Raw genomic sequence first — 14,217 nt, 5'->3', positions numbered from 1 at the left:
CGTAAACCCAACTGCTTTAATAAGAGTTCAAATATCTTGGACCAGATGAATTATAGCTAAGGGAACAGAGAGTAATTTCAAATGAGACTGCTGAAGCTATGTCAACGACCTTTGACGAATCACAAAGAAATATGTTCCAGAAGACTGGGCAGATGCAATTTCAATTTTCAAAACAGGGATAAAAGTTAATTCCATAAATTACCAACAGTGGGTTTGATATAAGTCTAGAGTGGATTATTACAGAGACAGCATGCAAGAGCCTAGAAACAGAAGAATAAGCACTAGAAGCCAACCTTGAATTCACCAAGAAAAAGCACTTTAGGCTAAAAACCCTTATTTCTTTTTTGTATTGTTACTAAGCTGGTAGCTATGAGAAATACAGTAGATACGGTATATCTGGATTTAGCAAGGCATCTGATGAACTATTTTATGATATCCTTAAGAACAAAATTGAGATATATGAGCTGGATGTTAATTTTTATTAGACAGATTAATAATCACTTGAAGATCATTCCCAAGGCATGCAGATTACCAGGTCACTATCATGTTAGAAGAAGGTTTCTAATAACATACATCACAGGGTTCTTCTAGCCTTAGGAATTTCATCACTTTTCAAATTCAACAACTCGAATAAAGGCATGGAAATTGAGCTGAGGTTTATATGTGACAACATCTGGAAGAGATGGTGAATACTTAAATGACAGAATCAGGATACTGATTTTAATTATAAATAGTTGGGGTAAAACAAAACAAACTAAAACTAAAACTAAAACTTGCCTGGACCAGATGAAATCAAACCAAGGGCCAGATCCAAATCTCATACCTGAATTAGAGAATGAGTGCAAGGGAAAGAAACAATTTTTCACTATTTCTAAAGTCAGCCTCAAATCTAAATCGTAGTTACTGTTAGAATGTGATCTCAAATCCCAGTCGAAACACCACCAATACCAACAAGAGTACTAGAACTGTTTATCTACAACTGTGACCTTAATTACTCTCTTACCCTCTTTTAGACGATCCCCTTCAGCCTTGGTTTTCTTCTGTCTTTCTGATCCAGCAAGGTCTACAAGATGCAGCTTGGAGCGAAAGCTGCTATTCCTGTGATAATGAAAGGAAGACACAGTGAGAATGGTACACAAGCTTGAGACTAGCTGAGTATCAAAGCTGACCTGTCAGCTCTCGTCTTCTTTCAAGTCAGTCAAAGTGGCTCCATTAGTCACTCGTGCTCACAATACTGATGTCTGACGATTTGCCAAATCAATTGAAGCAGCAGCCTAATGTTTAACCTTAATAGAACTAATACTAAAAATCTTGACTCTTTAAATTGTAACTTACTTGTCACTTTTCTTTCTTTGCTCTATGGAGATTGTAAAGATGGCATGAGATCGGGACGACTGGGAGTTCATAGCCGTGGAGGCCACAGTCCTAGAGTTGTTGCCCTGCTCCAAACAGGAAACAGTATCCAAGGCAACTAAAACAGTCTTCTCAGTGAGTCCCACAATCTAATTGCAAGAAAGAGAAAATTCCCTTATGATTTATACTTCGAATGCTTGGTCAGAAATATACGGATTTCTGGTTTAAAAAATGCCTTGATGCTCTAGTAGAACCTCAAATAGAACAGTCATGGTGATAAGAACTGCTTTAACTAGCAACTCTGTGAAGATAGCTGGAAACCAAGGTCTCCAATCTTCCTTAGGAACTTCAGAAACAATGGTGCCAGTCAATACTGGAGCTAGAAAAGATCTCAAGATTTTAGGGTAGTAACGGCTATGTGCCTTCCAAGGAACCCCAAGTGAAGTTAATTTTGGTCCCAAGGAGAGCAAGTACAGCACAAACAGTGATGGCATTTCTCTTTGTTACCTTCACCTCTATCTGACCCCATGCTCCTCTCTGTACCTCTCATTCATTTTAAACCTCATTTTCACTAGAGGAAATAGCATGGTACAGTTTCCACCGGATTAGGAAGCCAGGAAAACAGGGCCCCAGGCTTAGTACTGTATTTACCTGGGAGAACTTATACAAGTTGAATCTCTTGGAGCCTCTGAGGTGATTGGACTAGAGGCTTATGAACTCTTTTCTAGCTCCAATATGCTATAATTTTATTACTTCATAGCTCCCAAACTTACTTCTGTGGCCCTAATTTCTAGTCTTTTATTTCTAATGATCTACTACTTATACTCTGAAATCAGTCAATTATAAACCAAATTCATCTTCTTCCCACAAACACTAATTCTCTCTACTATAATACTTCTCCATTTCTATTAATCTTGTCTCATAGTCTCAAAAACTCACATCGCCTTCAACTCCTCCCACTCCTCCATATCCTGTCTATCACCAACTACTAGTCATTCTCCTTTTGAATCCATCACTTCCTTTTCCTTTATACATCTACTTGCCTAGTTCAGGCCCATATTACTTCACACCTAAAAAATAAGCAACAGTTTCCCCAACTGGTCTTCCTCATCCTAGTCTTTCTCCTTTTCAATCCATTTCTGTTTGGTTTCCTAAAATGTCACCAACCTACTAAGCCCTGTGCTAGATAATGAAGATACAAAGAGATTTCCAAGTACTCCCCTGACCTCCAGGTTAGGGTGAATTCCTTATAAGAATGAATTCACATATCACTTGTAACAGAGTTGGAGAGATACACACATAAGATAAAAACTTCGTAAAAGTAGCCATAGTAATCCCTCACTCAGAAGTTTTACATAGTTTATATATGGTTCACAGGGATAGAAACTAAGCTCTTTAGCCCGGCTTCATAATCTGGTCCTAACATATCCCCTGTTACTTCTCAGCCCAAATCCTCTAATTCAGACAGACTTGTGTAGTCTTATTACCCTCAGGTGTATATTTTCTGCTTTCCTGCTAAAGCTATTCCTTACCATAAGAATATCCTTGTTTATTTTCTCTACCATTTAAAGCCTATCCATCTCATCTGAAGAGTGTTTACAAACTCGTCCTTACCAATTTGTGTCAGGAACTTATACTTCCCTGTATTGCAAATCTCACCTCAAACAACTCTTAGGACTTAATTCCTGCCTTAACATGGGGCACATAAAAGATCTTGAAACAGGGTCAAGTGCTGGCTCAGTACAATAGCATGTATTTTGTCCAGATTTCTTTCTTTTTTTTTTTTTTTTTTTTTTTTTTGAGACGGAGTCTGGCTCTCTCGCCCAGGCTGGAGTGCAGTGGCGCGATCTCGGCTCACTGCAAGCTCCGCCTCCCGGGTTCACGCCATTCTCCTGCCTCAGCCTCCCGAGTAGCTGGGACTACAGGCGCCCACAACCGCGCCCGGCTAATTTTTTGTATTTTTAGTAGAGACGGGGTTTCACCGTGGTCTCGATCTCCTGACCTTGTGATCCGCCCGCCTCGGCCTCCCAAAGTGCTGGGATTACAGGCGTGAGCCACCGCGCCCGGCCTTGTCCAGATTTCTTATCCTCACTATCCAAATCATCTTTGTATATTCCAAGCTCATCAGGGCTGATCCTTTAAACCTTGCATTAGTAGCTGGCTAACAACTTAATGCCCCAGAAAAAAAAAATCAGCAGCACAGGCACCTGCCCCTCACTGGTACCCCAAATCTTCAACTTTCTTTTTTTCTTTGTGCAAGGGAAGAAGGGAAGGAGGAGTAAGATATTCCAAGTTTTCTCGAAGTACTACCTAGTCTCTTCTACTTCCAGCCTCTGATTTTCCGACTCCTGAATACTCAAGCTCTGCCTGTTTTCAACACTGACTTCTGGATCTGGCTCACTCCCACATAGGAAACTCTCAATTTTGCCTCACATTTTCTGTTCAGTTCTAGCTCCTCATCTTGCATCTATACCATCTAACAGAAGATTCTCAAATAAGCTATCTCTTCTTCCTATGATACTTACATGTTTTAAAAATTATATATTGTTTAACTTTTCAATTTTAAAAATATCATCCCAAAGCCCAGCACAATGTCTATTACAGTGCTGTCCAATCGAATTTTCTATTGGATATAGATATGTTCAATCATATCCATGCATTAGTAGCTGGCTAACAATGACCCAGAAGAAAATACATGAATATGTTCTGCATCTATCTGTGCTCTCCAATATGGTTACCACTAGCCATATGTAGCTATCAAGCACTTGATATGTGGCTAGTGTGCCTGAGGAACTGAATTTTTAAAATTTTATTCCATTTTAATTTGTTTAAATTTAAATAGTCACTTGTGGCTAGTGGCTAACATACTGGACTGCTCAGCCTTAGAATTCTGTAAATAATATTTAGTTGATATTAGCATTCCTCTAGGTAACAGGAAGGTGACAAAACTGAATGTGAGTCCTTCCTTGCTCCCCCACAAGAGCTCCCATCTAGAAATTTTAGATTAACAAAGGGACTTAGGACCACACAAAACCTGACTCAGATGATAGTAGTCATTTAAAACCACAGTGGCAGATAAAAGGGATGTGAACTGTAGTATTATAATTGCCAAAATTTTTTAATAACATCAAATGAGAGACAAACACACCTTTATGCCTTCCTTAGGATCCTCCCGTATATTTATTTGAGCTTTCTCACGAGATGGGCATAGAAGATCCAAAATTTCTTCATTGTAAATCTGATATTGTTGAAAATAAAGTGGCAAAAACAAGATGTTAACAGTGGTAATCTCTGGGTGGTGAGATCATAGGTAATTTTTAAAATTATTTGTGACTTTCTACATTTAAAAATTTGTTCATAATGAACATGTATTACTTGTAGAATTAAGAAAAGGACCGTAACCCGATAGGTAATCACTTGATGTTTTATAAGAATGAATTCACATATCACTTGTAGCAAAATTGAGATTGCTTTTTATTATTATTATACTTTAAGTTCTAGGGTACATGTGCACAACATGCAGGTTTGTTACATACGTATACATGTGCCATGTTGGTGTGCTGCACCCATTAACTCGTCATTTACATTAGGTGTATCTCCTAATGCTATCCCTCCCCGCTTCCTCCACCCCACGACAGGCCCCAGTGTGTGATGTTCCCCTTCCTATGTCCAAGTGTTCTCATTATTCAATTCCCACCTATGAGTGAGAACGTGCAGTATCTGGTTTTTTGTCCTTGCGATAGTTTGCTCAGAATGATGGTTTCCAGCTTCATCCATGTCCCTACAAAGGACATGAACTCATCCTTTTTGATGGCTGCATAGTATTGCATGGTGTATATGTGCCACATTTTCTTAATCCAGTCAATCATTGATGGACATTTGGGTTGGTTCCAAGTCTTTGCTATTGTGAATAGTGCTGCAATAAACATACGTGTGCATGTGTCTTTATAGCAGCATGATTTATAATCCTTTGGGTATATACCCAGTAATGGGATGGCTGGGTCAAATGGTATTTCTAGTTCTAGATCCTTGAGGAATCGCCACACTGTCTCCCACAATGGTTGAACTAGTTTACACTCCCACCAACAGTGTAAAAGTGTTCCTATTTCTCCACATCCTCTCTCTTAAGACAGAGTCTCTTAGGAACAGCAGACACATGAAAAGTTACATGGCAACACAAATTCAGTTCTTTGATGGCATCATAATAGCATTACATTAACCCATTTTGTTAAAATATGAATAACAGGTACATAGATGGGGGTGGATGGAAAAGGAAGAAGTGGTAGCTAATATTTCAACAGGAAACAGAATTGTAAGTACTTACAACAGTGTTTAGCACATATAAGCACTACATTTGTTTGCTATTACAGCTATTGCTATTATTTAACATATCATGATCTGGAGTTATTTTGATACTCAATTATGTTGGCCACAACTAGGTTAATCAAGAGACTTGAGAAGGCTAATCTAGCTGAGCACAGTCACTCACGCCTATAAACCCAGCACTTTGGGAAGCCAAAATGGGAGGATCACTTGAACTCAGGAGTCCATCACCAGCCTGGGCAACATAGTGAGACCCTGTCTCTACAAAAATTTAAAAATTAGCCAGGCGAAGTGGCATGCGCTTGTAGTCCCAGCTGCTTGGAAGGCTGAGGTGGGGTGGGAGGATCGCTTGAGCAGGAGCTGGAGGCCCCAGTGAGCTATGATTCTGCCACTGCACTCCAACCTGTGAGAAAGTGGGACCCTTTCTCAAAATAAATAAATAAATAAATACAATTAAAAACTGCCTTTAAGGTCTCACTCTGGGGCTCAAGCAATCCTTCTACCCTGCCTCAGCCTCCTGAGCAGCTGGGACTGCAGGCGTGCACCACCTCGCCTGGCTAATCTTTAAATTTTTTTGTAGAGACAAGATCTCACTGTGTTGCCGAGGCTGGTCTCAGACCCCTGGGTTGAAGTGATCCTCCTGCCCTGGCCTCCCAAAGTGCTGGGATTACAGGCATGAACCACCAGGCCTGGCCAAGAAGGCTAATCTTAATGATGTAATCCTCTGTCTTCCAGTTCTACATCTCTTTACCTGTTAGCATGTTGAGATTGAACTTCAGGATAAAGTATTCACATACAATTTATAATTGCATGCTTAAATTATATAAGTTTAATTATTACCCCCTAAAGGATAAGACATCACTGCTATGGAACCAACTAGCTAGCTTCCCAGAAGCCATCAGTTCTCTAAACATGTGTTTTTGGTGTTATGAAGTTAGATATAATCGGCCAGTCTACAACTATACTAATATACACTAGAACACAAACTCCCATAAGGGCTAGAATTTTTGTTTTGTTCACTGATATATATACCAAGTACCTCATATACCCAAGTGCCCAGAATTGGGCCTGGCACATGGTAGGTTCTCAATAAATATCTGTTTACACACTCTATCACCACTTACACAGTTCAATATTTCAGCTGGTTTTTATAACATTCTTCATGAGGCAACAGCATTATCATTTAAGTCTCAAACAGTAAAGGGAAATCAAACACTCTTCTGCAGACTCTACAGGTAATCAGTAACAGAGGCTAAAATCCTATCTGCCAGGCGTGGTGGCTCATGCCTGTAATCTGAGCACTTTGGGAGGCCGAGGCGGGCGGATCATGAGGTCAGGAGATCAAGACCATCCTGGCTAACACAGTGAAACCCCGTCTCTACTAAAAATACAAAAAATTAGCTGGGTGTGGTGGTAGGCGCCTGTAGTCCCAGCTACTCGGGAGGATGAGGCAGGAGAATGGCATGAACCCGGGAGGCAGAGCTTGCAGTGAGCTGAGATCACACCACTGCACTCCAGCCTGGGCAACAGAGCGAGACTCCGTCTCAAAAAAAAAAAAAGAATTCCTATCATCCTTTTATATGGCAATGCCAATTCCTCCAACAATCAAATTAAACAGACTATTCTAACACCAAGGAAAGAACTGGGTGGGTGGGAGCCAGATCCAACTGAGTCAGTAAGTTTTCTCTATCAATTCATTAAAATGCAACTTACTAATTTGAGTCATGTCAGGAAAAACCTGATTTGGATTTATTTTTCGACCCACAGACAATTTCGAATTCAGAATAATTAAACGTAAATTGCTTACCTCTAAGTAAGACACTTTCAGAGTAAATTCAAAGTCACTCTTTTTATCAATTTCTTTGAAGAGCAGTTGTATTACCCTAGGAATAACCCCAACTGTTGGTTCATTCTCTTGCTCTGCAGTGTATGCACCTCCCATCGAATAGGTTTTTCCAGAGCCAGTCTGCCCATAGGCCAGGACCGTTGCATTATATCCTGGCAAAATAGATGTCACATGCATAGTGGTATTTAAACATTTTCATCTAATCAATATACTCCATTTCCTTCAGCAATTATTTGTAATAAAACTGAGATTGCTCTCTTAATACAGTCTCTTAAGAATGGCAGACACAAAGAAAAGTTCTATGGGTACCATGACCTTGCACTACTCAAAATAAGCAAAAAACAAACACAGAAAAACAAAACAAAACCCAACCCTAAAATGTGTCCCCCTAGTGATAGCCCTTAGAAGCTAGGAAATCAAACACTTAAAGATATGACTGACTAAATGAAGGTGGCCAAGCCACTGTCAAAAGTCATTTGGAGCTTGAAAATTCTGTCTTCCTACCTTCTGAACTCTCAGAATGCATCTGGACCATATTATCAGGCTCCTTACAGAAATATCATCATTTAAGCATAATTCAATGTGATATATGTCCTTTGCTTTTATTGAGAATTGATAAAGACTCATCCATTCAGGAGCCAGGTTCTGTGACTCATGCCTGTAATCCCAGCACTTTGGGAGGCTGAGGCAAGTAGACTGCTTTAGCTCAGGAGTTTAACATTAGACTGGGCAACATGGTGAAACCCCGTCTTTACTAAAAATACAAAAACTAGCAGGGCATGGTGGCGGGTGCCTACAATCCCAGCTACTTTGGAGGCTGACACAGGACAATCACCTGACCCTGGGAGGCAGAGGTTACAGTGAGCCTTGGTCAAGCCACTGCACTCCAGCCTAGGTGACAGAGCGAGACCCTGTCTCAAAAAAAAAAAAAAAAAAAGAATCATTTATTCAAAGATGTTTACAATATAGTTAACTGAAAAAAGCAGCTTAAAAATAATTGTTAAATATCAGTGTATGGACAGGAAAAGTTCAAAAGTATATGCATTATTAACATTTTGATGTTTACCTCTGAGAAACAGGATGGTAAATTTTTTTTTTTTTTGAGATGCAGTCTCGCTGTGTCACCCAGGCTGGAGTGCAGTGGCGCGATCTCAGCTCACTGCAACCTCCACCTCCCAGTTCAAGCAATTCTCCTGCCTTGGCCTCCCGAGTAGCTGGGATTATAGGCGCACACCACCATGCTCAGCTAATTTTTTGTATTTTTAGTAGAGATGGGGTTTCACTGTGTTAGCCAGGATGGTGTTGATCTCCTGACCTTGTGATCCTCCCAGCTCGGCCTCCCAAAGTGCTGGGATTACAGGTGTGAGCCACCGCACCAAGCCATAGGATGGTAAATATTTTGTGTTTTCTTTTCCCCCATTTGTATTTTTTAAATTATTAAATAGAAGGCACTATTGAACAGAGGCTTTTTCGTTATCACTTATGTTAACAGTACTGTCTGCAGAAAGACCCATAAAGTATGTTTCTGTTTGAGTTTATTGGCCAGGCGTGGTGGCTCATGTCTTTAATCCCAGCACTCTGGGTGGCCAAGGCGGGCAGATCACTTGAGGTCAGAGTTTGAAACCAGCCTGGCCAACATGGCAAAACCCTGTCTGTACTAAAAACACAAAAATTAGCTGGGTGTAATTGTGGTGCCTGTGGTCCTAGCTACTGGGGAGGCTGAGGCAGGAGAATTGCTTGAACTCAGGAGGCGGAGGTTACAGTGAACCGAGATCACGCCACTGCACTTCAGCCTGGGCCACCGAGGGAGATTCAGTTTCAATAAAAAGTATATTTCTGTTTGGGCTTAGTTCTGGTAAAAATGTTTATTTTGTAGATTAGTTTTTATATTTTCTCTTGTCAGATAATCCAAATTACTAGTTACTCAGCACTCCCTCTCCCCATTTTTTTGAGACAAGGTCTCACTCTGTCACCCAGCCTGGAGCGCAGTGTGTGCAATCACAGCTCCGCCTCCCAGGCCCAAGTGATCCTCCCACCTGAGCCTCCAGGAGAGTTAGGACTACAGGCACGCGCCACTACGCCCAGCTAATTTTTTTGTATTTTTTGGTAGAGACGAGTTTCGCCATGTTGGCCAGGCTGGTCTCGAACTCCTGACCTCAAGTGATCTGCCCACCTCAGCCTCCCATAGTACTGAGATTACAGGTTTGAGCGACCATGCCCGGTGGGCATTTTCGTTTTATCCCATAAATTCAAAGTTTAGATTGAAGCTAGAGGAAGATAAACAACTGTAGCAAGATTTTATAAAGAAACAATTAGACAATAGATAGGTTATTCTCACTTTAACTTCAAATGTTACAGTCGTGTGCCATATAATAGCATTTCAATCATGTGGAATGTATTTACGATGGTGAAAAATTCCTGTTGCTTCTTGACTTAGCCATTATAACACTGCAGTGCAACATGTTACATGTTTGTGTTGATGCTGGGGTAAAGAAACCTACTTCACTGCAGGTCATATAAAAGTATAGCACATCTAACTATGTACAGTATGTAATGCTTTATAATAATAAATGATTGTTACTAGTTTATGTGTTTAGTATACTATACCATACTTTTTATCATTTTAAGAGTATACTCCTACTTATGATAAATAAAGTTAACTGTAAAACAGCCTCAGGCAGGTCCTTCAGGAGGTATTCCAGAAGAAGATATTGTTGTCATAGGAAATGACAGCTCTATGGATGTTAGTGTCCCTGAAGACTTTCCAGTAGGACCAGACGTGGAGGTGGAAGACAGTGATATTGAAGATCCTGGCCCTGGGTGGGCCTAGGCTAATGTGCATGTTTGGGTCTTAAACAAAAAGTTTAAAAAGTAAAAAAATATATTTTTTTTTAAAAAAGAAAAAAGCATACAGAATAAAGATGCAAAGAGTGAAAATGTTTATTCAGCTGTGCAATGTATTCGTGTTTAAAGCTAAGCATTATTACAAATAAGTCAAAAAGATTAAAAAAATTAAAGTTTATAAAGTAAGAAAGTTATAAGCAGCTAAGGTTAATTTATTATTGAAGAGAGAAAAAATGTTTAATAAATGTAGTGTAACCTAAGTATCCAGTGTTTATAAAGCCCACAGTAGTATACAATAACGTCTTAGGCCCTTACATTCACTCACCACTCATCACTGACACACTCAGAGCAACTTCCAGTCCTGCAAGCTCCATTCACGGTAAGTGTCCTATACAGGTGTACCAGCTTTTACCTTTCATATTGTATTTTTACTTCACCTTTTCTATGTTTAGATCACAAATATTTTCCACGGTGTTACAAGTGCCTACAGTATTCAGTACAGTAACATGCTTTGCAGGTTTGTAGCCTAGGAGCAGTAGGCTCAGGTGTATAGGAGGCTATACTATCTAGGTTTGTATACATGCACTTTACGATGTTCATACAATGACAAAACCGCCCAATAATGCACTTCTCAGAAGGTATCCCTGTCATTAACTAATGCATGATTATAACTTGCTACTTAATTGTACGGTAGTAGCTTCTAAAACTATAAGCATGGCACCTAAAAGGAACTACAAATCCAAATTTACTTCAAGGTGAAAAAAATAATGACCTTAGGAAAGTCTGTCGCTTATTAGTGTGGCAGACATGTTGTCAAAGAACACAAAGCAAGCTTTCTCTGTTAAATGATCATCATATTTTTGTCAAAGCTGTTATCTGCTATTTACCAAGATAATTTTGCAGTCTGAAGGAAAACACCCTTTAAATGTTGAAACAATGTTTTAATCTAAATGAAAACTTTTAAGTTTTGAAAGAACTTGTTGGTCTAAATGAAAGATCATAAGAAGATGCTAAATTGAGATTTTCACTGTAATAGATCGCTGGTAGTAGCTGGCATGACTATGGGGCAAGAGAATAACATTTCATAATTTTCTGCAATACCACAGATATACGTAGATAGCAATAACTTGGGAAACGAGGTTTTAGTAGTTTTTACAAAATATTCAGGGCTCTGTGGTACCAGGAGTTCAGAGTACAAGAGGGTGCTGTTGAGCTGACTATAAAAAATATTGGCTTTGTTTTTGCAACCAAGGGCAATGTTAAGCAAACACATGTATATTGGAATCACTTTCTACTTTATGTTGCCTTAAAAGAACATAATTTAATTCTATCAGTTTCCCAAGTTAAGAATATAAAAGTAGAAGTGTGGTGCTCTTACTAAGCTGTGGAGGGATAGCCTGAGGAATCTGACCAGACAGTGAAGGGTCTGAAAACCATATTGTTTCAGGAATGGCTAAAGGAAAGGTGGGGATAATTAAAGAGAAGAGAATTAGATAGAAACATTTAACGGTCTTCCAAATACTGTATGTAAAAAGGAAAAAGATTAACTTTATAGCGGAGAAGCCCAGCAGATTAACACCTTAATCAAATGATCAAAATGAACATCAGTAGTAATAGAATAAATCAAAATCATGTGCTGCCCAATAGGCTTCAGTGAGAAGAAAACAGCACCACTTCTGTGATATTCCTGCTAAAAGATACACAACTTGAATCTAATCATAAGTAAACACCAGACAAAACAATATTGAAAAACGGTTTACAAAATAATTGGCCTGTAATCTTCAAAGTGTCAAAATCATAAAAGTCAAAAAAAGACTAAAGAATGTCAAAATCATAAAAGTCAAAAAAAAGACTAAAGAACTGTTTTAGAATGGAGACTAAACAGACAGCAAAACTAAATAAAACATGTGATTTTGAACTAGATCTTTTTGCCATAAAATATTTACTGGGACAATTGGTGAAACTTCAATGGGGTTTCAGGAATAGATGGTAGTAATGTAGCAGTGCAAATTTTATTGTTTTGATGGCTGTATTGTGGTAACTTAGAAGAAAGTCCTTTTTTTGTAGGAAATATACACTAAAGTATGGGGGGTATCAGGCCAACAACTCATCTCAAATGGTTCAGGGAAAAAATGTTTTTTATGCTGTTCTTGCAACATTCTATACGTTTGAAATTATTGCATTAATATCTTAAAATTTTGAAACAAAAATTTCAATGTTCCCTGAGCCAATCATTAAACAAAAAAACGTGAAAAAATATGTGAATAGCTGTTGCCTGGAAGAAGGCTTCTAAAGGGATGAACTAACATCACCGGGTAGAACTTATCAGGAAGCAAATTTCATCTCAATATAAAGATCTTTATAACATAATTAGACTAGTCCAAAACCCAAATCTCAACTGGACTACCTGTGAGTCAGTGAGTTCCCTGTTAGACACTGGCAGTTCACCTAACAGATATTGTTAGAATGCATTTTTCTTTGGATGAAAAACAAACTAGATGATATACAAATGTCTCTTTCAACTTTAAGGCACTAGCATGCCATGATTCTACTTCTTGTATATGAACCTCTGTTTTGAATCTTGAATAACCACTGTATTAGAATAATAATTAGACATCTCTCAGGCACTGCTCCCTTCTTTAGAACCCTGCTATGGTCTTCAACAGCATTAAAGACTTAGCTTCCGCAATAAAGATTATTAACTGGTCATAGTATTCAGAGGCTTTAGGAACTCCCCTTTTCCAGCTAAAAGAATTATACTCATTATTCAAGACCTATCTCAAAGTTTTCCCACTCTGTGAATTTCACCCCAAATTCCCCAAGCAGAGTTAGAGTCATCCTTTTGTTTTTCATACCACTTTGTATGAGAGCAGAGCTACTTCTATAGGACTCACTCTGTTGTATATTTTTAACTTGAAAAATTTTTCTTCTAAAAGGTAAGTACAAAAAATTTAAAAATTTTTATATATTCAAAATGATTTATGTAATCATCTACCTCCATTCCTATTCCCTGGACTTTGAACTCCTTCGACTTTGAGGGCCTCGAAGCTATATTGTTTGTCACCTGAATCCCTCAACAAGCTTTGCAGTGCCTGAGCCTCAAGTAGGCTGGCACGCTTATCACCTTCAGCAACCACCACAGAGTTTATAATCTAATGAAGTTCCAGGATAAACACAAACATATACAAGTCAAAGATGAACAGAACCACATAGAGCAAATACAGAATAAAACTAGCTTCAAGGGTAGAGAGACTTTCACAAATGTTATTAGACTAAGGGCTTTTTGAAGTCACGTATCATGATTCATCCGTTCCTGTATTTGCAGCGCCCAAGCACAGTGCTTGGCACATCGTATATGCTCAAGGAATATATATGCTATGATCGAGGAATCAAATCGCCTCACCTTTAAATACACCTTTTATGAGTGGCGCCACTGCTGTATTGAAGACTTCTTCCTGTTCAGTAGAGGGATCAAACACAAAATCGTAGGTGAAGGATTTATCTGTACCAACCACCACCTAGAGAGAAGGCAAGGGACAAGGCGTAAGGGAAGAAATGAAAGGCAAGACCACACCCCTCGTTACCATTTGGCCCCAGCTGTTCAGACACAGGCTCTGGACTCTGCTACGCACCTGAGGCTCCCCGGGCACGAAGGAAAGGCACATCTGGCAGCCTTCGCTAATCTCTTTGGGGACCAGAGGGCGACAACGCAGCGCCACTCTTACAGGAATTCCCTTCACCTCTTCCTTCATGATCCTATCTCAGCACCGTCTCTGCGAGGGGGAAAAAGAAGGCTCGCTGATGAATGTTAGCAGGTCAGCAGGGGTGGGAGGGCGTCCTCCTCGGTTCCG

The 14,217-nt window shown here is 39.4% G+C and overlaps 2 protein-coding genes across 2 annotated transcripts in view; both read right to left on the bottom strand.

Annotated features, from left to right (window-relative positions):
* KIF4A (kinesin family member 4A) overlaps positions 1-14,217 on the bottom strand; it is a 132,110-nt gene that overhangs the window by 117,569 nt on the left and 324 nt on the right. Inside the window, exons 2-7 of the mRNA XM_050776218.1 lie at positions 13,999-14,139; positions 13,770-13,884; positions 7,484-7,674; positions 4,502-4,591; positions 1,336-1,502; positions 1,004-1,098 (exon numbers count right to left, since the gene is read on the bottom strand). Of these exons, the coding sequence (XP_050632175.1) occupies positions 1,004-1,098; positions 1,336-1,502; positions 4,502-4,591; positions 7,484-7,674; positions 13,770-13,884; positions 13,999-14,118 (778 nt within the window). The 5' untranslated portion in view covers positions 14,119-14,139. The remainder of the gene's footprint in view (positions 1-1,003; positions 1,099-1,335; positions 1,503-4,501; positions 4,592-7,483; positions 7,675-13,769; positions 13,885-13,998; positions 14,140-14,217) is intronic.
* Positions 3,180-14,217, bottom strand: part of OTUD6A (OTU deubiquitinase 6A) — a 229,278-nt gene continuing 218,240 nt past the window's right edge. Inside the window, exon 2 of the mRNA XM_050776254.1 lies at positions 3,180-3,355. The gene's annotated coding sequence lies outside the window, so the exon portion shown is untranslated. The remainder of the gene's footprint in view (positions 3,356-14,217) is intronic.

This window comes from Macaca thibetana, chromosome X, assembly GCF_024542745.1.
Source record: "Macaca thibetana thibetana isolate TM-01 chromosome X, ASM2454274v1, whole genome shotgun sequence".
NCBI lineage: Eukaryota > Metazoa > Chordata > Mammalia > Primates > Cercopithecidae > Macaca > Macaca thibetana.
The sequence above is the reverse complement of the archived record's forward strand: the minus strand, read 5'-3'. Positions and strand labels throughout refer to the sequence as shown.